General features: G+C 42.6%; 1 protein-coding gene across 1 annotated transcript in view; it reads left to right on the forward strand.

Moving 5' to 3' along the window:
- Positions 1–20528, forward strand: part of LOC123379081 — a 125665-nt gene extending 105137 nt beyond the window's left edge. The window contains exons 3-5 of the mRNA XM_045033605.1: positions 12387–12494; positions 15551–16014; positions 17709–20528. Coding sequence (XP_044889540.1) covers positions 12387–12494; positions 15551–15750 — 308 coding nt within the window. The 3' untranslated portion in view covers positions 15751–16014; positions 17709–20528. The remainder of the gene's footprint in view (positions 1–12386; positions 12495–15550; positions 16015–17708) is intronic.
- The last annotated feature ends 1747 nt before the right edge of the window (positions 20529–22275 follow it).

Consider the following 22275-nt stretch of genomic DNA (forward strand, 5'->3'; position numbering starts at 1 on the left):
GAGCCTGACGTGGGGCTCAAACTCACAAACCATGAGATCATGACCTAAGCTGAAGTCAGATGCTTAACTGACTGAGCCACCCAGGCGCCAGCGCCCCCCCCCCCCTTTTTCTTTTACATTTTTAAATGCATTTGTTTAGTTATTTTTGAGAGAGAGACAGGGTGTGAGCAAGGGAGGGACAGAGAGAGAGAGAGAGAGAGAGAGAGAGAGAGAGAGAGAGAATGAGGAGCTGCTTTTTTACATTAGGTCATTGGTCCTTTAATAATGTAGTTGGAATCAGAGCAATGGTTTTATTCCATTTTGCTACTAGATTGAAAACTCTCTAAAATATTTTTTTTTTCTTGTCAAGAGCATTTTGGCTTTCCATTTTAATAGAACAGCTCAAACTATATGTAACCGGTGGTTTTATTTCCTTTTATATTATCTTTTGGTAGGTGATGAGCTTCAAAAAGATCTTAGGGCTTCATCATAAACCTTGATCCATTGGTGTTCCCACAGATACCCACCTCAGGCTGCCATCCAGCATCCACTTTGGTTGAGTGGTGAGGATATTCAGTCAGTGGTGAGGATTCTGCATCTTCTCTGCTGAGGCATGAAGTTACCATCTCTAGGAAGGTCTTGTGACTTGGTTTATGTCGGGATGTTTGTGTTAAGTGTGGTTTGACTGTGGAGAATGGCAGAGCTCTGAATACCCAGAACTGGGACTGGGTGCTGAAGCCTTTTAGAGTCTTACAAACATCCTGAACAACTTGGTCTTTACTTCATCTCCTGGTTGGCAAAGGATGAGATAGCTTCTTGGGCTGAGGGATGAAGCTCTGTTTTCCAAGAAGCTTGCCCCTTGTTTGTCCTGATTACCTAAATAAAAGCATGTTTGGGGGTCAGCAGAGCCTACTTATACAGCTTCCTTTTTCTGTGGTCCATGATACATCTGAGAAAGAGTCTTCTACCCTAGCATAAAAGTCCCTTGTAATTTCCTGCAAGGATGTATAAGAAAGAGAGGCTTTGGGGAAATTCTTTAGGTTCTGTGCCCAACTAGACAAATTGGAAACCAATCAAAGTAGTGCTGGCTTGTTGATTTAGACCCAGGGCCTGTATCGACGAGCATAATCCCCCTTTGGGATAAATTAGTGAAGGCGAGTACTTTGGATATAATTGGTATAGTAACACGATAAAAAAAAAAAAAAGTGTATTCTGTTCTGGTTGAGTGGCAATAGGCTCATAATAAGTTGCCTATTTTTAGGATTGCCCTTTGTGTTTTTTTCCCAAAATGTTTAGGGCAGAATATGTCCTGGGTAAGGATATGTTTTTGGGAGAACATACTCCCCAAAACATAGAGGGAGTACCTACTGTATGTTGGGTGTTGTGTTAGGGGCTTTATATAAATCATTTTCTTTTGGACAACTTTGGGAGGTAAATTTTTAGGGCAGTGTCTTACTCATTTTACCAACAAAGAAGCTAAGACTTATGACCTGGTGGTTAATAAGATTTGCCGGGCTGGGATTCTCACCAGGCTGACTCAAGTTTACTGCACGGTATGGTATTGATGAATTGGAAGTTGAATTTCAGGCAGGGTCTTAGGGAGCTAAAGGCAACCAGATAGGGTACTATGCGCAGGAATGGTAGTGGAGCCTACTTAATCAAGTTTTCAAATTGCACCCTTTGCATCAATTGCCTCGGGCACAAGGCAACTAGGGATCTTACTTTAGCAGAATTAAACTCTTTAATGGATTTTCCTCCTCATGCCCTGAGAATATTTCTGGTCTAAGAGATACCTTCCTTTTCAGGAAGATCTGTTCCATACGATAGACCACAGGTAAAATGTGTTTCTAGTCTCATGAAAAAAACAAAAGATTAATTAGATTTTATTGTTTTTCTGCACATCAGGCACACTTTTAAAAAATGCAGTTCTTAATTCTACCTTGATATGAATTTAGAATTTTGCATGGAATAACTACACTAGAAAAAAGCCAATGAAACCCACATAGGTAAAATGTTGATAATGCATTGATCATCGGACATGTGATTCTGCTTGTCAAACTTCTCATACTAAAGGGTTGACTGTGGATTTGAAAGTGGGGGCCTTCCCTCTTCCTCCTTTTAATACATGGAGCTTGAATACTAATATTTCAGTGAAATATAAGTTTTAGACTTGCAAATTTTTGTCATGAAATCAAAGGGAATAGAGAATTGTAAGAGCGGGGGTGGGGTGGGGGTGGGAGGGAGATAAGAGAACCTCTTAGTGTCAGCAGGATGGAAATCAACAGGATAATGAGGATTGCTAGAGTAAATAATTTCCATTTTATCCCCAATAAGAATATTCCTTCTCTCACCTTTCAAATTCCCTGCTCACCTCCTCTGCATCCGAAACAAATGATTATCTACTCTTCATTCCTGAAACAGGGCCTGAAGTAGGTGTAGTTATGGAATTCTGAAGTGTTTCTCTCTGGGGCCCTCTATCTTAAGCTGGTAGACCATGGGCATTAACATGTATGTTGGTTTTATACATGTTTTGCAAAGCCCTGTTTGTTTTTATCATTTGAATTTGTGAGCATAGTAACACCTACCAAAGTATATTAGGTATTCTCATCTTGGGGATTCATGTATAACTCTGGCTGGAATTTCTGCAGAAAAATAAGAGATTCTGTATAATGTGTCCAGTTAAAGCGAGCAGAAACGCAAAATGAAATAGATAGGTTGTATATATACTCCTCCAACTTCAAATGACATTTATTTTTTTCCATGTCACTTCACTAGTACCGATTCTGACACTTTTTCGGGCCACATCACAGGGATCTTGCGACATTTTTAAAAGCAACACTCCAGGTATGTGGCATGGGTTTACCTCTTTCTGTGAAAGACTGAAACAGCTGCACCAAGTCAGCCAAACTACCATGAATTGTCACCAAGAAAAACATCCCCTTTATTGCCATGGCTCCTCTGTGGCTATAGGGGAATATTAGGACAGCCATCCATCTGGGGTGGTACTCCTCACTTGTGTGAAAATGAGCCACTTAACCACACAATGGGCACATCTTTTCTCGGTCTTTCTAAGTGTGTGTATAAGAGCAGCACATAGAACCAGTGCTCCTGGGACAAGCAATTAAAATGAGGCTCTGGCACTCAGACCTCAGTGAAGTGTAAACGGCTCTGTGACACTCCTGCCTCTGTCTCCTCCGCCTCCTCTGTTGGACGCAGAAACTTGGATTGATGTATATTACCATCATAGGTTAGCGCTTGAAAACAAAAAGAAAGATTTACCAATCCTCACTGTTATTTAATTGAAAAACATCTTGCATTCATACATTTTAGTGGCAGAATCAGGTGGCATGTGAACTTGTTTTTCTTGATAGAAGACTCTATCAAGAAGGGAACACAGTTATGTCAATGTTGCTCTGGGAACAATGATGGATTATACAAAATTAAAGCATTATCGTCTGAGATGCTTTTTTTTTCCCCCCAAAGAAAGCTACACAAGATCTCAAACTTTATCTGTTTATTCTTCCCATCTTATTCTGCAGAGAATTTAAAATGGCTGATATTGCTATTTACATGTTGGTGTCTTTAAGTCCTTTTATTGTTGTTCACCTGTTGACAGTAAATCTGTCTTTCCACCTTCACTGGACTGAGCCTCCCTGAGTGTAGGGACTGTGTTGTTTGCAGTTAAATCTCCAGTATCTGGAACTGTGCCTGGTATCTCGTAACTGATCAATGAATATTTGTTACTGAAATGGTTGACTTATAAAATATAATTTAACAGAGACAAATGTAGTCCAGTAAAATCTGGTTTTTACAACCAAGGATAATTAGTTCACTGTCTGAATTGTGGTGCGTGTGTAAGGAACTGCAGAATGTTCTATTGCATGTCACGGCCAACTGGAAAGGTTGAGAAAGACTTTTCAGGCGGGTCTACTTTATTCAATAGATTTAATAACTCAGTAAACCAAATTTGAAATTAATTTTTCCGCGTGGGTATTTCTGCAAACCAAAATACTTAATTATCTCTTGAGCTGATATGGCCCTCCACTCTAATTTTTTATTATATTGCCCTTTGTGGTGTCTTGTTACAACAAACTAGTGTAAGCCTGACTGTTGTCGTCTAGATAACTAACCAGTGGCCAAAGTAGCACCCCTTCCTTGTAACACACGAAACTTTGTTTTTCAAAAAGAAGTAGCTTTTTAAAGCACGTTTTTATTTTGAAATAATATGTTCCAGGTTTGTAAGGTCTTAGGTAAAATGCGTTCCACTTTCAAATTTGTCTGGGGATAAGATGAATATTGGCCAAACTGAGTTGAATACTGAAGCTGTCAGATAAAGAAAGCATCTACTTATAAACTGCTGTTGGCAGATTGTCCTAACACACAGGTTTGTAGGGACAATTTTTCCTTCACTAGCTCTATTTTCTCACGCTGTTGCCACTGCTTCTCCCAGCCTCTAAAGGAAAGTGTATAGGAAACGAACTCATATGATAAAAATCTCCTAAGTCTTGCCAGGTTCCATCCTGAAGTCCCATAGCTGAGGGCCAGGGCTCCCAAGGAGATGGCAGTCCCAGCCTATGGGACGGTTGGTGGCTGTGTGTTTGTCGGCTGCCTCTTTTTTTTTTAGTTGCTTTGCGGGGAGGATGTCAATGTAGTTCTACATTTGAATATATAAATGATAGAGTTCCTTACCTTTTTATAAGTTTCTCTTTGACAGGTAGGCTCAGAAAACATTTCTCCCTAAAACTGAAATGTTGATATAAATATCTGAAGAAAAATTCTAATCACAGTATACATTGAACAGGCTCACTGATCTTGTATACCTGGAAAAAGATTTTCAAACAGATTGTCAGCTCAGCCTTGGCATTCCTTGTCAAACAAAAGCATGCCTAAAGACACATTTCAAAAGCAGACGATGCAGCACTTGCTAACCTGCGGAAAATCGAAAAGGAGCGCAGAGGCCAAGAACAAACAAAATAGGAGCCAATGAGAAACGGAGCACAGTTCTGAGAAACCGTTTCAGAGAACCAAATATGTTTTCAAAAGGCCACATCAATAATTAAACATCAGCAAGTCAAATTTCATTTTTTGTTTGCTGCAGTCGTCTTAAGATTTGTAATGAAGAAATGAAATGATCGATTGAGTCTCGGCTGAAAAGGGCTAATGCTTATAATCTGGAGGACAGGTTGAAAAAAAAGAGGGTGGAAGAGGGAAAGAAATCTTACTTTTGCCTTGCACGAGTTATCTTCAGTAATGTCAGAACTTAAACATTTCTATCAACTGTGGATTTGGGTCAGGGGACCTTTAGCAGAATTAAAAGTCTACCTCATTTTTTTAGGGTAAGGAATAGCTCTGTACTGACACGTATGTCACTCACATGACTTAACTGCATTGACTGACACAGTGATTTGATAATGTGCAGTCCAGCGAGGCACAAACCCGAGTTTAAGGCCAGCCACATAAAATCATGTAGTGTCCTATGGCTTTCATCTTTTTTTTCCTGTTCATTTTCAGAGTGTTACTTACAGAGCAGTTGGGCCTAGACTTCACCAATAGATTTCTTTATTTAAATACAATTGGTATTACTTATAAGGAGTGTACTTAGGGCTTTCACAGACATTTTCTGTTAAGTAACATGCACAGCCCATGGTAAGGTATGGGTAAGTGGTAGGATTGAAAATGTGAGGGCATTGCAGAGGAGTTTTTAGAGCGATGGTTGCAGATATGGGCATAGGTGCGTGAGGCTGGTGTTCATGGAAGGGAAGTGGGGAGCTTTGTTTTGGCTGACTTTGATGCTTTAGAATCTTTTACTCTCTTCTGTGTTCAGAAGATGGATATACAAACTGCAGTACAATGAAGATGAGCAAAGTTTGCTTTTTTAAGAAGATTTTATTTTTAAGGAATCTTTACACCCAACATGGGGCTCGAACTCACACCCCCAAGATCAGGAGCCCTATGCTCTACTGACTGAGCCAGCCGGGTGCCTCCAAAGTTTGCTTTTGATAACGTATAACGGTGTTGATATAAAATTGTGCCTTCCATAGTAGTAGTTTAACAGCAATGTCAGTTTTAACCAGTGAAAATGACTGGAAAGGAGAATTGAATGATACTTAGGGGCCTTTTATATAATTTCAGACTGAATTTTTAATCTTTAAAAATAATTCACCTGTTTTAAGTGTACAATTCAGTTATGGTTTGTAAATTTACAGATTTGTGTGGCCATTACCACAATCCAACCTGTTTGTTCACCAGTTGATGGCCACGTGGATGGTTTCCACTTTCTAGCTGCTATAAATAATACTGCTGTGAACATTCACATACAGGTCTTTGTGTGGACATACATTTCTCTTGTATAGATTACATTTTTGTTTCCGTCAGGTAGACATTTAGTAGTAAAATGGTTGGATCATACGGTAAATTTATTTTTAACTTTTAGGAAACTACCAAACTGTTTTCCAAGGTAGCTGCATTATTTTACATTCTCACCAACAGTGTTTTAAGGATTCCCATTTATGTCCGTGCCAACACTTTTAAGTGTCTTTTTTGTAGTATAGTTTTTTCTAGTGAGAGTGATGGGCTATTTCACGGAAGGTCTAATTTTCATTTCCCTAATGGCTAATGATATTCAGCATCTTTTCATGTGCTTATTGGTCATTCATGTATCTTCTTTAGTGAAATGTCTGTTCAATTCTTTTGCCTATTTTTAAGTTGGGTTTTGTCTTTCTCTTACTAAGAGTTCTTTATATGTTCTGGATATAGGTTCTATCAGAAATCTAATTTGCAAATATTTTCATCTGGTCTGTGGCTTGTCTTTTCATTTTCATAATGGTATTTTAAGAATCCCAAAGCTTTTTGATTTTGGTGAAGACCAATTTACTAATTTCTTCTTTTATGGATCATGCTTTTGTTGTCATGTCTGAGGACTCTTTACCCAATCCAAGGTCATGAAGATTTTCTCCTATGTGTTCTTCTAAAAGTTTTATAGTATAGTCTGGCTTTTATATTTAGGTCTATGATAATTTATTATTTCACTGAGCAAGTGTTTGAGTATTGTGAACACACAGATACAAAGATATGGTCCCTGTCCCAGAGAAGTTTATAGGCTAGTGGGAAGATGGATGCACATACAATGATCCCCACATATTATTGCTATGGCAGAGGTAGGTAGAAGGAGTAGAAAGATCCATGTTTATTTGTGGGAGTCAAGCCCATTGTCCAGAGGAGTTACTGTCGGAGCTGAGACTTGAGTGAGGAGTAGGAATTGTCCAAGCGGTATGTTGGGGAAGGGTAACAGGTAAAGAGAAGAGAACATACAAAGGTAGAGGGAGGTGGTTGAACAAAATTACTGGAGAATCAATGGTCAGGTGGAGAACGGAGGATAATAAGACTGATGAGTAGGCAGAAACCAACTCACAAAAGGACTTTACCGTATAGCCTTTGAAGAATTTTTATCAGTGAACAAAATCAGATTTGTGTGGTGGAAAAAATAATTTTGGTGGCAGGGTAGATACTAGAGTGAAAAAGGGGTATAAGAGTATATTCTATTGATCACCCATTCCAGAATTGCCTTGCCAGGCTTCGCCCAGACCCACTAATTGGAAACTGGGGACTGGATCTCATGAATCAGCATTTTTTTTTACAAGGCCCCCAGGTGATCCCTGCAAAAGATAGGTACCACTGGTTTTGAGAACAGTTAGGAGGCTACGGTTGTCATTCAGGTTAGAGATAATTAGAACCTTAAACCAGCAGTGGCAGTGAGAGAAGACAAGAGGGCAGGATATGAGAGATATTGAGAAGGGGAAGAATAGGCAGGGTTTGGTTAGGGGGTAGTGCCACTAACTTAAATAGGATGTCCAGGTGGAGGGATAACATGGCAGAGTTGAGTGTGAGAGGACAATGAGGATCAGTGTTAGAGACCTCAAGTTGAAGGGTCCTGTGGAACACCCAGCTGGAGACACCTAGCAGCAACACAGTTCTTTAGTTCAGAAAAGTGGTTTGGGCTGGAGATAGGAGACCTAGGCAACTTCAGGTAATAGTTATAACCAGAGGTCTGAGCGCACTGGAATGTACAATAAAATACTTTTGTTAGGACTGGTGGAACATGCCTGAATTCCTCAGTAAATGTACAGAGGCACACTCTGGAAGCCAATTAGTTCTCAGCCTGATAGTTCATCATGTATTGATGCGTGAGAGGTTAACCGCTTCTCATCTTGAACCACTCTTCTCCTCAGTGGCATTTCCACTCATCCAGAGGTAGGTAATTGGATTAGTTAGCTGTAACAAAGCCCAGATTTGCAGTAGCTAAACACAATAAAAGTCTCTTTCTCCTGAAGTAAAAGTCCAATGCAATTGGCAGGAAGTTTCTTCTATGTGGTTGGTGATTCAGGGACCTGGGTCTTTCCAACACCAGGCTCCAACATCCTGTGAATACTCAAGGGATCTGCATCCAGGTGGCACCTGGGAGGAGACAGGGTGGATAAGACAGATCTACTTCTTGGCCACTTTGGCCCAGAAATGACTTTGTCTTATGTTTTGTTGGTGAACACTAGTTATATATGGCTTTACTTAGATGTCAGGAGGCTGGGAAATGTGCCTGACTGAGCAGTTGCTTCTCAATGACAACTTTGTATAATGGAAGGAGGCACACAAATTTTGCAAGGATGGTTAGTCTTCTCTGGTACATTGGCCATACTGTTAGAGAATGTTCCAACTTGATGAGAGGACTAAAAGATGCTCCATGAAAATGTCTAATTATTGATTAACTAGAGTTTTTGAGCCCCCATTATATGCTCAGCACCATCTTAGGCATTGTAAGGATAGAATTAAAGCATGAATAGGTTAGCCAATCAAAGGTATTTATTTGGCACCTACTACAACTATAGCATTATGTGAAAACTTGAGTTTAAATTATGATTCTTCTGGGGGTGCCTGGATGGCTCAGTTGGTTAAGTGTCCGACTTCGGCTCAGGTCATGATCTCACAGTTCGTGAGTTCGAGCCCCATGTTGGGCTCATCACTCTGAATGTACAGCCTGCTTTGGATCCTCTGTCTCCCTCTTTCTCTGCCCCTCCCCCTCTCAAAAATAAAAAGAAACATTTAAATTTTGACTTTGTGAGGAGCAAGAATGACTCCCATGAGGTAATCAGCAATCAGTACTAGAGAGAATATTAACCTTTAATAGTAAGTAGTATTGTACATACAGTTTTCAAGAATAAAGTCCTGGAGGACCAGGGTATTTATGACAGCCAAATTTAGAGAGGTGGAGCTCGGGCTGAGTCTTACAGAATGGGACTTGGATGGATGGAGTGGAGAGGAAGAGTGTCCCAAGAAGAGCAAAGCAGATGTGAAGGCACAGGGGCAGCATGAATGCAGGTGTTCATGGAACACAGCCAGTCTGATGAGGGCGGAAGACGTACTGGGCAAGCAGCCATCTCAATAAAATTGCTTTTATTTGTTACTGCAGCATAAAAAAATAGTTTGATAGATTTGCCCGAAGTTAGATTCATGGGTAGGGAGACTTTTTTGTGGGAACAGGGTGAGCTGGTCACAGACCAAGAAAACAAATACCATTTTTTAACCTCTAAAATGTAATTCACAAGGGCAGATGCTTTAAATTGCAGGCTTTACTTTTAGATTTTACTGTTCCTCACACTGGCAGCTCTGTGTAACTTGCTCACTCTTTGTAGTGGGCTCCAGGGTGAGCAGTAGCAGGGATTTATTTATTCAACGATGGTTAATGATTCTCCTGAGCCAGGCAGGCTAAGACAGCTCATGGAAAATAAGGCTATCTTGGTCGAATAGGGTCATCTTATAAAAGGCTGTGACAGTCAGACAGCCGAGTTCAAATTTGATGTGGTGGGTACCGGGGAGCCATTGAAAGTTTCCAAATAGGCGAGTAACTTTTTGAGAGCGTTAGTTAATGAAGATTCATCTTCCATCAATATGCAGGATAGTTGGAAGTGAGGGAGGCTGGTGGAAGGGAGTTCAGGCAGACAGTTTCAGAAATCCAGGGGTGTCAGGCTGAGGGGTGGTGTAGAGGAACGGAGGAAAGTACAAGGGGAAATGGCAAGTGTGAGGGAGGAGGCAAAGTCCCAAGATTATGGGCTTGGGCGAATGGCAGTGACACGACAGAGAATTAGTGGGCTGCGGAGCGTGGGGAGGAGATGATCCCGTCTGCCTGATTACAGCAGAGCCATGGGTTGACAGCATGGCTGGTAAAGAACGGTCAGTATCTCTTTAGTCTCTCATTAGTCAGGGTAGCGCATTTGCCGCTCTGCCCGACCACTTGCTTCCCACAGCTAGCAGGCTGTGCTCGAGTCTCCTCAGGTGCCCAGCAGCCCTCTAATCCAAGGATAAAGGCTTGCAAGCCAAGACCGAAGGCTTTTGAGTAGTCTCTAATTTTTATCGACAGTCCCGAAAAGTTCTAGATGCACTTAGCACCTCCAAAGAAGCGCTAAATGATTTAACATTTTGGGGACAAATTGGTTCTATTAGTCTCTAGTGCCAAATTCACCAAAAATAGCTCATTAGCTGTGCATTGTGATTTCACTAGGGTGCCCTGCTCTTGGCTGGATTCCAAAGAACACATTTGTATAAAAATGTTCCCATTATGGAGTGTGATACCTATTAATGGAACACCATATGCAGTGGAGCCTTCCCCCTTGCCTCCTCCCCGTCTTTCAACCTGAAGTTTGTATTTTCCATCCATTTTTGCCAAGTGACCTGCTTTGCAGGGGTTAAACTTTACCTAATGGGCTAAGGCCTGAGATGCTGCAGCAATCAATCTTTCATCTGGATTTCAGCATCTTGGTTTTCCCTTTTTCCGTGCCTACTGCCAATCTCAACCCTTTCATTCCACCCTAGCCTGGGGGAAGGGGAGGGAGGGGGCAGAGCTGAGAGCGGGCTCCAAGCCCAGACCTACAGCTGTGCCTGATTGACCGACATTTCTGTTGTTAGCCACAAAAAAGGCCACTTTTAATGGCTAAAGCAAGAATGACCAGCTGGTGTGACAGGCCTTGGGTCTTTGCCTAGTTGCATTAAAATTCATCAGTTCCGGCCCTTGTTCATTATGTGCATGATTTCAAGGGTGATATTTCCAGACACATCTTTTCCTGAAGTCCCTGGCTACCAAATATTATCTGTCGTTATTTATTTTTAAATGATATCTTTCATTCTGTAGGTGGCTTTTAGACTTTCATTTAAAATGACTTAGAGTAAAAATAAATGAGAGATACCTGTTGTTCATCACAACAGACCGGTAGAGGGGTTGAGTAATAACAGAAAATCAAAGAGCTCATACTAAAATCAAGAAAGTCCACTGGATAGATAGAAACATTTGTCTGAAACAGAATGTTTTCTGAAGTTCTAGATAAGAAACCCACTGGGTGCCTTTAGTGTTCAAGTTGGACATAATGTATTTGGGTCTGAGATCTAGATTTTCTTCTTTGTACCTGGCGTGGAAGGTTTGAGAATGTCACCGTAGGTGAGTATGACAGGGAAAGGTATATGTCAGTGAAATGCACTGTTAGTACCAGGTACATTTTTTTCCACAAAGAAATACGCTTGTTTTTAAATTAATGTATTAATTCAACAGACATACAGTAAACACCTACAATGGACTAGCACTGTGGGCGATGATGTAAAAATGAACAAGACACAATCTCTGACCTCAAAATGTTCACAACATACATGTACACAAATGAGTGTTTTTAAAAAATCCAGAAGATAAAATGTGCTAAAGTAAACAAGCCAATAAATAAGAAAATAAAGGTGGATGGCAAAATTACCTATTGGAGATATTGAGGAATAAAAACTTTGTGCCTTTTCACATACAATGTGCTGGCACATACAGTGTCCTTCTCTGGGAGGATTTGAGCGGGGTTTGGAAAACTATATCAGCAATGTTGAGTTTGTTCATTGTAATTTTCAGAAATGACATAACTCATCCTTAAGTCACAAACTAGTTTTAATTCTGCATGTGAAAAGCCTCGTTTCTGAATTAGATTCATTTCTTTTTAAGAGCATGACATTATGTGAAAGTTAACATGAAAGTTAATTTCTATTTCCCTTGGATATGCATTTCCAAATAGTAAATTGTCTTGAGACTAACATGGGGGAGCTTTAAAAAACCTAACATGTTAAAGTGTATTGATAGATCAAAGAGGCCTGGATAAAAACTCTGTCTAGAGCTTCCTAATCATACATCCAGAGTTTTAAATTAATGATTCTCAGTAAAGAATCTCTGGGCCAGGTCATGGGATTCTGTACCAGATACAAGTTCTGGAGGTAATGCTGACAGGCATCCAGGTTGAGACCACTGCATTACCACTAGAATTGAAATACACAACACTTCCCACTTAAAGAAAAAGAAGTATACTCTGTGGATACCTCACGGCTGTTTTTAATTTCAGGTATAATTACTGGAAAAGAGAAATGTTTCTTCCTTAATGTATTTCTGCAACCAGAAGAAAGTGGTGTCCCACAAATCTTTGGAACATCTAAGAGAATCACAATCACAGGTAAGTTTATGCTATTTTCCTTCTTTAGTGAGAAGCAGTGGCTTTCTCACTGCCAGTGAGAGTCGGACAAGTGGGAAGCTCCTTGGAAGGTGTGTTGTGTGGATGGACTTTTACATGGTGGGCAGCGTGACGGGGTGCAATGTCATTTACAGGTTTGAATACCCAAACCTTTACGTACATTGTGCTGCATGTTCTCTGCTTCCCTTCCTCATCTCATCTGTGAGATTCATTCTCTGTCTTTTGATTTGCTGCAGTGGCCTCCAAGCAGTTGACCCCTTGGCTGCGACACCCTCTCTCCCTTCCTGCCTGGTAGAGCTATGACCTCCCAGAGTAGGGCTCTGAGGGCTGGCCCCTCCTGTATGGCTCCAGCTCTCTCCAGTCTCCGGCAACATTATTTTCTTCTCTTGCTTCTTCAGGCCCATGGTGGCAATGGCTTCCCAGTGTTTCTCCCCTGACCCCACTCTGTGAATAGTCTTTCCTTACATTTCTGCAGAATTCCATCTGAACGGGTCTTCTCCTTCCTATCAGGATCTGGCAGATACACGAATCACATTCCAAAGAGCTTTCTGGATATTGACACAGAGGAGCCCAGATTTGTCGCTTTGGAGAATGACAGAGCAGCTTAAAATGACCAAGTGCCAGAGTGGGAGCGTCAGGAAGGAGGGATGGCAAAAGGCGTTCTCCGGGGGAGAACTCTAATAAAGCACAGAGGGATGTAGGAAAGATTTATGCTGACTACAGAGAGTGCCCAGGAACATTAAAGAAAGAAAACTGTTAGGTTTACCTGGCATTCACAAGAGAACATTTTGAAAATAGATATTGCGAGCCGAATGATGAGGATTTGCAATCTTCTCTCGCAATATAACCATAGAGCTGAAGGGAATGAGCTGACAGCAGATCAGAGTGAGAATAAATATAGTAACTACTAACTACGGGCAGGGCACTGTCCTTGCTCCGGTCGCTGATGTTTCTGGCATCCGCCACAGCATTGGTATGTTGCTGGGAAGGTGGGGATGTGCCGATGACAGCTCTGCATGTTGGGAAAAGTTTTTGTGTGCTGTCAGAGTTTTTCAGCCTTGTCAGGTTACCAGAGGGCAAAATTTGACTTTGTGTTCTGCCTTGTGTCTGAGTTGTATGTGGATGCTTTCAACGATATGTACTTTACATACTGATGCAGAGATACTTGGGCTCTTCCTCTTAGTATAAAATTATGTCAGCAAAAAGTCAACACGTATATTTCCAGAGCTTAGCATATGCTAGGCATTGTGTAAGCTTCGTGTGTTTAATTTCAGTATGTATTTGTTTTACACATACGTGAACCAGCCACAGAGATCTGGACGCTGTGTCTGCTCCAAGCAACTTACTCCTCTAAGATGGACCTTCAACTTGCCCTCAGCTCTTCTAAAACCCTGCTGTCTGGGGGAGATGAGAGCTCACTCTAAACAAGTAAGGACAGTGAGAGGAAGGAGATGAGCAAGATACCATACATATAAGGAAGTAAGGCAAGATCTTCTAGAGGAATAAAAGTTCTTTTAGACTTCATAGTTAATAGCCGATCATAGCACTTAGCTTCAGTCAAGTATTTACACACACCAGATACTGTGCTAAGCATTTTTCACAGTTTGCATTATTTGAGTCTCACAGCTCTTTGAGGTAGGTTGCATTATTCTCCCCATTTTACGGATGAGGCATTTGGACACAGGGAGTTCAAATTCCCTTCCCAGGGTCCCACAGTCAAGAATGTGCAGGGCCAGCATTAGATCCTAGGCAGCCTGACACCACAGTTGCTGGAAGAAGTCACATCTGGTGCCCAGAATCAGGATTCTGTGGAGGGGACTGCATTTGGGAAGGGTCTGGGAAGATGGTTAAGATGTCCATATTTTGAGATGCTATAGATGGCAGAGAGACCAGAGCAGACGTTCCAACTGAAAATAAAATGTAAATACCTAAAGTCAAATATGTCAGCCCTGACCATGTCTCGTAAGTGGTTACTTTTCCATTTTCCCCATTGCCACCGTAAAATACAGGAAGATGCCTCAATTCCTAAGTGACCACAGGAGTCTGGGAAACAGAAAGGTTTCAGAGTATCACTGACCACACCCCTTAATGAGTGGCAAAAAAGAGCTGGCAATGGAAGTCGCAGACCGTGGAATGTGAAACTCAAATTAGGGAGGTCCCGATCTCCCCCAGCTAGGAGAATTTAGAGTAAGATTTTAGAGTAAGTTGAAGTTCTCTTTCCACATCAATGGCTCATCTTTAAAAAAGTGAAGTTACTGAATAAAAGTGAAATTGGGTTTTCCAGTGCCTCTGGCCATTTTCAAGTCATGCTTTCCGTTGGCTCCTTGCTGTGCAGATGTTTCTTCTTCTCTGTGTGATTTCACCTTAAAGCAGGGGTTTCTGAGGCAGGGTGTTCTTGAGCAACAGCAAAGCCTTTAAGGAGAACCATGGGGAGTCTTTCTGGACATGGGCTGGCAGAAGAGGCTCGGTCAATTAACCAATCAGCTGTATTTGTTGACGACTTACTTCATGGGTCTAGAACTGTGCTAAGCACGTTTAATAGGAAGTAGATTTTTTAAAAAGCTGAAAGGTAATTATGGTTAGAATTTGTCTTCACCCTATACTGAGCTCTCTCAGAGACGAAGTAGTTCCATTCTTCAATTGCAAGTCGGTAGGAATCAGCAATCCTGAGTGTTAAATACGATGAAGAGCTCGGCCTTGTTTGTCCGCAGGCATGGAGGCTGGCATCGCCCAGTGCTGCTGGGGACAGGCAGCCTCAAGGAGTGACAGGTTTATTCAAAGAGCTCCACTGGGAAAAAATAGTGAATAGAAATGAGGGAGGGGTCAGGATATAAAAGCAGAATATGACAGTCTTCAGTTTGGACATTCAGGAAAGTATTGCAGAAAGCCGTTCCAAAAATCATCCGTGATTCTAGGCAGAGCTAGAAGGAGGGTTTTTGTTTTGTTTTGTTGTGTTGTGTTTTTCCTGTCCATACTCAATTTCTTATTCCTGAGTCACCCTGTTTTAACAAAAGGATTTTTCTGTTTTCCAAACACAGGTTCACAAGCATATGTAAAATATTTCTGTCTGGACATGAGCCAAGTGCAGAGCACCCTGCCTTGCATTGCAAACAGTTCCAAAGAGCCTGGGGAATCCAGAAACCCTGGCCACACGTTTATGGGCCTGGCTTCTCCCATCTTTGCACAGCTTCATGATTCTTTAAAGAATGAACACTCCTTACTGACTTTTGGATTCTGAACCAGGGACCTTCTCGGACTCCCTCCCAGAGGGACAGCTGACTTCTCTCCAATCTAAGGAGAGTTGAGAGATGTCAGGCCTTGATCAAGCTGATAGTCCCTTGATATCTCAACACCTCCCCCACCTCTGCTGTGACGGGTAAGAGCCGAGCTTGCCGGTACTGGTACAGTATGAAGAGAGGAAGGAGTCTTTGTGACAGAGAAGGAAAGGGGGACAGGTGGTCAGATGGAATGAGAAGGCCCCCAGCCAGCTCTTTGAGAGAAGGTAATGCATTTGATGTACTCTAATGGTACCCCTGACTGAGGGGCCATATGGAGCCCTGGATACTGCATAATTCCATCTTACTCCCCAGTTGAGACCCCCTTTTCCTGCCGAAATCACATTGTCCATTGGGTCACGCAGTTGCCACTGGTATTTCCTACTGCTCTCACTCAGAAGGGAAAGGTTAAAAATACAAGGTGTACCCTGGCATCTGATCCTAGAGCATCTTTTATAATCAGAGTTTGGCCAAACTTTAGCATTGCAGAGCCTTCTGGGAATGTATTATTTCAAATACCTGCATTTAGAGACAGTTAAAGTTAAGTCTTTAAGCTGTGGGACGGAAACTGGTAGGACAAACAGCCAAATTGGGCTGTGTATGTACCTGGAGACTTTGGCTGGCTCATACCACTCCCTATGATGGCAAGCCCTCCTGATTGACACAGCTAAGTCCTATGCCTGGTCCACAAAGGCATTTGGGTTCATAAGCTCTGCTTAGGCGTTGACATTTTTAGGCGGCTTTTTGATGGAAGTATTTCTAAAAGATATTGTGCCTCCCTGCTTTCTGAAGCAATATGCAGTGAACATGATTTTCCTTTCTTCCCTCGTCATATGCTCTAGCTGTGTCTCTAGTCAGAGCTATAAATTCAGAGTTAGATAATATGGACAAAGAGCTGGCTGAAATTGACCTGAGAAGTCCTTATAACTTGTTCTGAAAGGTCCCTGAGGCCAGATCGCCCTTTCGTTGATTGTCTGAGGCTTGCAAAGGCCAGGTGAAGTTAGGGCAGCAGCCTGAACCTCTGGGTAGGGTAGGACGGTGGCTTCCTCAGACTAATTAATGAGTGCAAAGAGGCTGAAGCTTTCTCGGTCTCTAGAATGCTGTCTCTGTGTTGCTGTCACCTCCCTGGCCTTGGCCACTCATTTCGAGTGTTGGGGAACTTCTTCTTGGAAGTTCCAACAGCTGGACATCTCTTCTTCCAATCTGAGTTTTCTTGAAATTTTGGGGTCTTAATGGCTTGTGGTCTCTGACCCTGTGATGGCTCTTCCAATGAATAGTTCAAGTGACTCGGGTACATTCTGTCACTAGGAGGGCTTATTTCTACTGCCTTAAAATCTCTCTCCGTTTATCTCTGTGCAATCTTTGACGATGCTGGAAAGTGAGGAGGGGGCTGCAGGGTTCCTATGACATGGTACATTCCAGAGGCCATGGTCTTCCAGAGGCCTGCTCCACAGCTGTCCCTGAATCCTCCCCTGTTTATAATGCATCTTCTGCAGATGACTCAATATCCCAAGATGCAGTTACTGCCATTTACCCCCCGAGCCCCTGCATGGCTACCTTCTGAATGGTTGTGCAGGGGCGGGAGCTGTTCTGGGCAGCAGTATTCTGGAAGCTCAGAAGACCATTCATTCCAGTGTTGCTGACGGGTGGCTGCCTTCTCTCTTGGCAAGCAGACCTTGCACCTTGGGGTGTGTTCTGAGACTGGGATCAAAGTCCTTTTTTGTCATTTTTCTCCATGTTGCTTGGTTTCAGAAGATGGTGTGTGTATATTTTAAGAACGTGTTTTTCAACCTATCCTCATTTACATTTGCAGTTGGTGGGACCTTCCCCTTGACGATGGCCTATGATTACCTGTCATGTTTAGCTTCTGGACTGTTACCAGTTTTTGTCTTTCTGTTAATCTGGATTGTTTTTATCACAGGTTGAAGGCCAGGTAGGCAATGCCGGCACAACTTTATGCCACCATCTTGATACAGAAGTCCCCTGTCCTCTGCTTTGAAGAGAGAGCCAGAGAGTGGAGCAAATATAAGCAGTACCTATTGTTTTAAAAAATTTTCCTCTTGAAGTGCTTTTGTTAAAATGGTGTCCTTTATTGGAAGAAGCAATGTCATTTCCCTCTAACCTCCTCTCATTTGCTGTTTTGAATTTGAATTTTTGCTCTCATTTTCAGTTTCGAGCAGCACTCTCTCGTGGCAATTCTGAATCTTATGCTGACAGTGTGCTCAGTGTGCTGCTAGGCATCTCATGTCGAGTCAGAAAGTTAAGGATGGGATCCTCTTAATTAAGAGGACTAATTACTTAATTATTGTTAGTCCTGTCTTCCCCAGTCCACTGAGCCAGGGACCATTTCCCATTTTCCCCCTTGCCTCAGTTGCCCACACAGCACCTTGCACAGAAGGCAGGTCAACAAATAGGGAATAAACGCTCTTTGCTAGCCACTGTCCTTACAGGTGGTCTTTTTTTTTTTCTTTTTCCCCTTCCCTAGAGGTTTATCCCAGATTGTTCTCTATCTCTGGAGCTGCTGTGTCCCTCGATGACTCTGCTGGAAACTGACTCCTTTAAAATCTGCCTCTTTCTCCAGGGGGTGGTGGGGAAGAAGAGGAGGTGAAGAGACAGAGGGAAAAATGTACAAAGAAAACAGGAAGATGTGCATTCCTTCATACACAAGTCTCTCCTTAATATCAGTCTAAGCTAGTTGTCTTTAAAAAAAAAAAATCATCCCTGCTTATAACCATTCATGAGCCACTGCCATAATCTATGGCGTAACTAGGGCACTGATAAGGTTTGAGGAACAAGACTGAAAACCATCTCGACAGAAAGTCAACTGCATCATTTTTAAGTGGGCACAGCCCCCAGCATCTGCAGATATTTAACAATTAATAGTGGGCTGATGAAGCGCCTCACCGCTCTGCCCGAATATGACCTGGATGCTTATAAGCAGAGATGGAAACCTTTCGGGGGACTTATAAATTCTGGTCTTTGACCTACAGGTCTGTAATGTATCAGCCAAACTTTTACATGGTGATGCATTTGTTTGTATAATACAGAGTGAGGTCAGGTGGGACCATCCCTTCCAGCTACTTAAAATGTCAAAGGCCAAATTCTGCGCTATGATGAGCAGTTATCAGAACTCCTGAGTCAGCCTGTCAATAGATTCCAGCCTCCTTCTATTTTTTTTTTTTTTTAAAGCAACATACAGTTGCTTTATTGGCCGTACACTATTATTACATTCCAACCTCTTTGCTTTTATATCTTTGAGTTTGGTCAGTGATTGTGATAACTTTTTGTTCTAAGAAAAGCCATTTAATTTTTTTTTTTTTCCGAGGTTTCTACAGACAGGTAGTGATTAGAATATATTGTCAAATCTCTTAGGTTTTTCCCCCCCCTTCTTCTTCTTTTTTGTCACATAGCTCACCTGCCAGCTTGTTCTTGTTAATTCAGCTCTTCTAGCTTGTGCCTGTTTCTGCACTTGGTTGTGGGAAGACGAGGTGACTGAGTGAGTAGGAGGTAGCAGCGGTAGCTGAAGCAAGATGAAAATGAACGATATTTTCAGATCCTAAGCAGGGCGGCAGAGGCTAATAATTACATTAAAAAGGCCCTCTGTAGGTAGGTGCAAATAGGCTAGTCTAAACAAGTGCCGCTGTTTTAATATGGGCTGTTGGAGAGATGTCATTACCTGACGGGACTGCCACCTTTCACCTCCAGCCATTGTGATCCGTTAGGTCTCACTAACGGGAGAGCGAGGAACTTGTTTGCAGGGGATTTGTTGTCTCACGCTCAGAGGCGGCCGAGAGACTTGCCAAATGACAGGAAGACGCTTACATTCACAAGGTGTGATCGCCTAAGTGTTTGTCTGTGTCTAATTAGTTTGCCTTTGCTGGTGGGTAGCTCCACAGCCAGGAGGCAGATGGACTCTGCAGGCTGTAAGCAAAGAGGGTTGATTGGTGTTGTTATCATTTGTTTATTTAACCCTCCCTCGAACCACGAAATGTTCTCTAAAGGAGAGCCTCTTCTGCCTTGAAAAAAGGCATATAAAGAAATCCCCCAAAACAAGGAAAGGAAAGAAAAGGGAAAAAGGGAGAAAACAGCCCCCGCCGCGGCGGTGACACAGACTCCTTTTTCCTGTACTGGTAGCGTGTAAGTCAGCTGGTCACAGATGCTCTTTGTTCAAGAGAATATGCACAACGTTTGGCTCAGAGATGGTGGAGATGCTCCAGTTCTTTGGACGGAGGAGAAGATTAATCTCAGACCAGGGCTGCTTTTTCTGTCTTCCGTTTTATAAACAATAGCGGGAAGGAAAGCGGTGGCGGGGCCCCTGCCGCAGCTGTGTGTGCCCTGTGGAATGATGCCTTGAGAAGTTAAAGAGTGGGGGAGGGTTGGCTTGCTCTTGCTGGTTGCCTTTCTGATGTGAGTGGTGCCTCTGCCATAGCAACTATCCCTGACAGATGTGCCCTGGCCCTTTTGGGTCTGGGGGTGCCTTTTTTGGCCAGGTCCCAAAGGAAGCCACGCCCCCTTCTTCACCCTTCCTGCATCTATACTCAAAGCTGCCTCAAAGACAAGCTAGAGCTGAGGGACCATTACTTTGGGGTAGGTTTTTCCAGGGAATCTGGTTTTTCGATACTGCATGAGTGCGTACCCTCAGATCTTTGTTTAGCTGAGGAAAAAGGTACAAGAATTGTTACTTTTTTTTTTAAATGTTTATTCATTATTGAGAGACAGACATAGAGGGAGCAGGGGAGGGATAGAGAGAGAGGGAGACACAGAATCTGACGCAGGCTCCAGGCTCCAAGCTGAGCTGTCAGCACAGAGCCTGATGCGGGGCTTGAACTCACGAACCGTGAGATCATGACCTGAGTTGAAGTCGGTCGCCCAACCAACGGAGCCACCCAGGCACCCCTGTTACTTTGTTTTTATGGGTCTGTTTCTTCTACTCTGTCCTCAGCTCCTTATTAGAGGATTCTGCCCTCCTAACCTAATGGAGTTACCAGCATTTAGAGGGCCCTGAATAAACATAAGCTGAATGAATGAGCAGGCTTATAGGATCTAACTGTATTATTAATTTATGCTTTATCCTTAAGCTCAATTTTGTTAAATGTTGCTTGTTACCCATTAAAGGACATGGACTAGATCCTGTCCACCAGGACAGATGAAAATAATAGCTTTTATTTAGTGTCTACTATGTCCCAGGAACTGTACTAACTGCTTTATATACATTGTCTCATTTAGTCCTTACAACAACTTTCTGGGGCGGGAGATGGGTTGAGTGGCTCAGTTGGTTGAGCATGTGACTCTTGATTCTGGCTCAGGTCATGGGATCGAGCCCCACATTGGACTCTATGCTGGGTATGGAGCCTGCTTGAGTGTCTCTCTCTCTCTCTCTCTCTCTCTCTCTCTCTCTCTCTCTCTCTCATTCTCTCTCTCTCTCATTCTCTCTCTCTCTCTCATTCTCTCTTTCTGCCCTTCCCCTGCTGGCAGTGCTTTCTCTGTCTCAAAAATAAAAGTTAAAAAAAATACCCCTCTGAGGGTAGGTGCTATCATTATTTCCATAAGATAGATGAGTCAACTAAGTCTTATGACTCTGAATAGCCCGCCCAAAGTGATGCAGCTGCTAAATGGCAGACCCAGGGCTTGAACCTGTTTCTCTGACTTGGAAGAGGAGAGAGGATGCTCCCTGAGGGCCCTGGCATGAGCACTGATAGCTGAGCAGCAGTTACAACAACCCAACCAGAAAGCGTTTCAAACTCCAAGCTCAGCGAGAACGAATAATGCACTAGGTGAAGGGATTAGCCAGGATTGTTGTAGCCAACAAAGGTCAAGCTAATGAATGAAGTTCATGTTTAAAGCAAGTGAGGACAGTTTGGTAAATATATTCATACCTCTGTAGGCTCCGAGAAGGGCATACTTTTCTGTGGAGTCTGAGGTACCTGATTGAATCAGGGAGGCTTCTCATAAGATACCACATTATTATTACTACTACCATATTATATACTTCCTATTCACAGGTTATACTTTTTAAGGGACATATTTGGGAGAAGAAATGCCTGTGGCCAAAAAGCCCCGGGTCGTAGAGACACAAGTCCCCAAAGGAAGGGCAGAAATGGAGTGTCGTGGGCAGAGGCGGTGGGCAGTACCTACCTGAGGAACAGAATGATAGGTTGAAAGGGTGGAAGCAGAGATGGAAGTGAATGAGCAGTAGTGCACATGGCAGGGAGAAGAAAGGCCAGGGCATTGTGGGGAACAAGGATTTCTCATTAACAATTAGAGAGCATTGGGTACTTTCCTCCCCCCACAGAACCCCAGCCTGACCCAAATTGGTGCATAAACAATGTCAATAATTTTGGAATTGGGGTGCCTGGATGGCTCAGTCAGTTAAGCGTTGGATTCTTGATCTTGGCTCAGGTCATGATCTCACCGTTTGTGAGCTCCAGTCCCACAACGGGCTCTCTCCCTTTCCAGCTTGTGCACGCAAGCTCTCTCTCTCTCTCTCT

Source organism: Felis catus, chromosome C1 (genome assembly GCF_018350175.1).
Source record: "Felis catus isolate Fca126 chromosome C1, F.catus_Fca126_mat1.0, whole genome shotgun sequence".
Lineage (NCBI taxonomy): Eukaryota > Metazoa > Chordata > Mammalia > Carnivora > Felidae > Felis > Felis catus.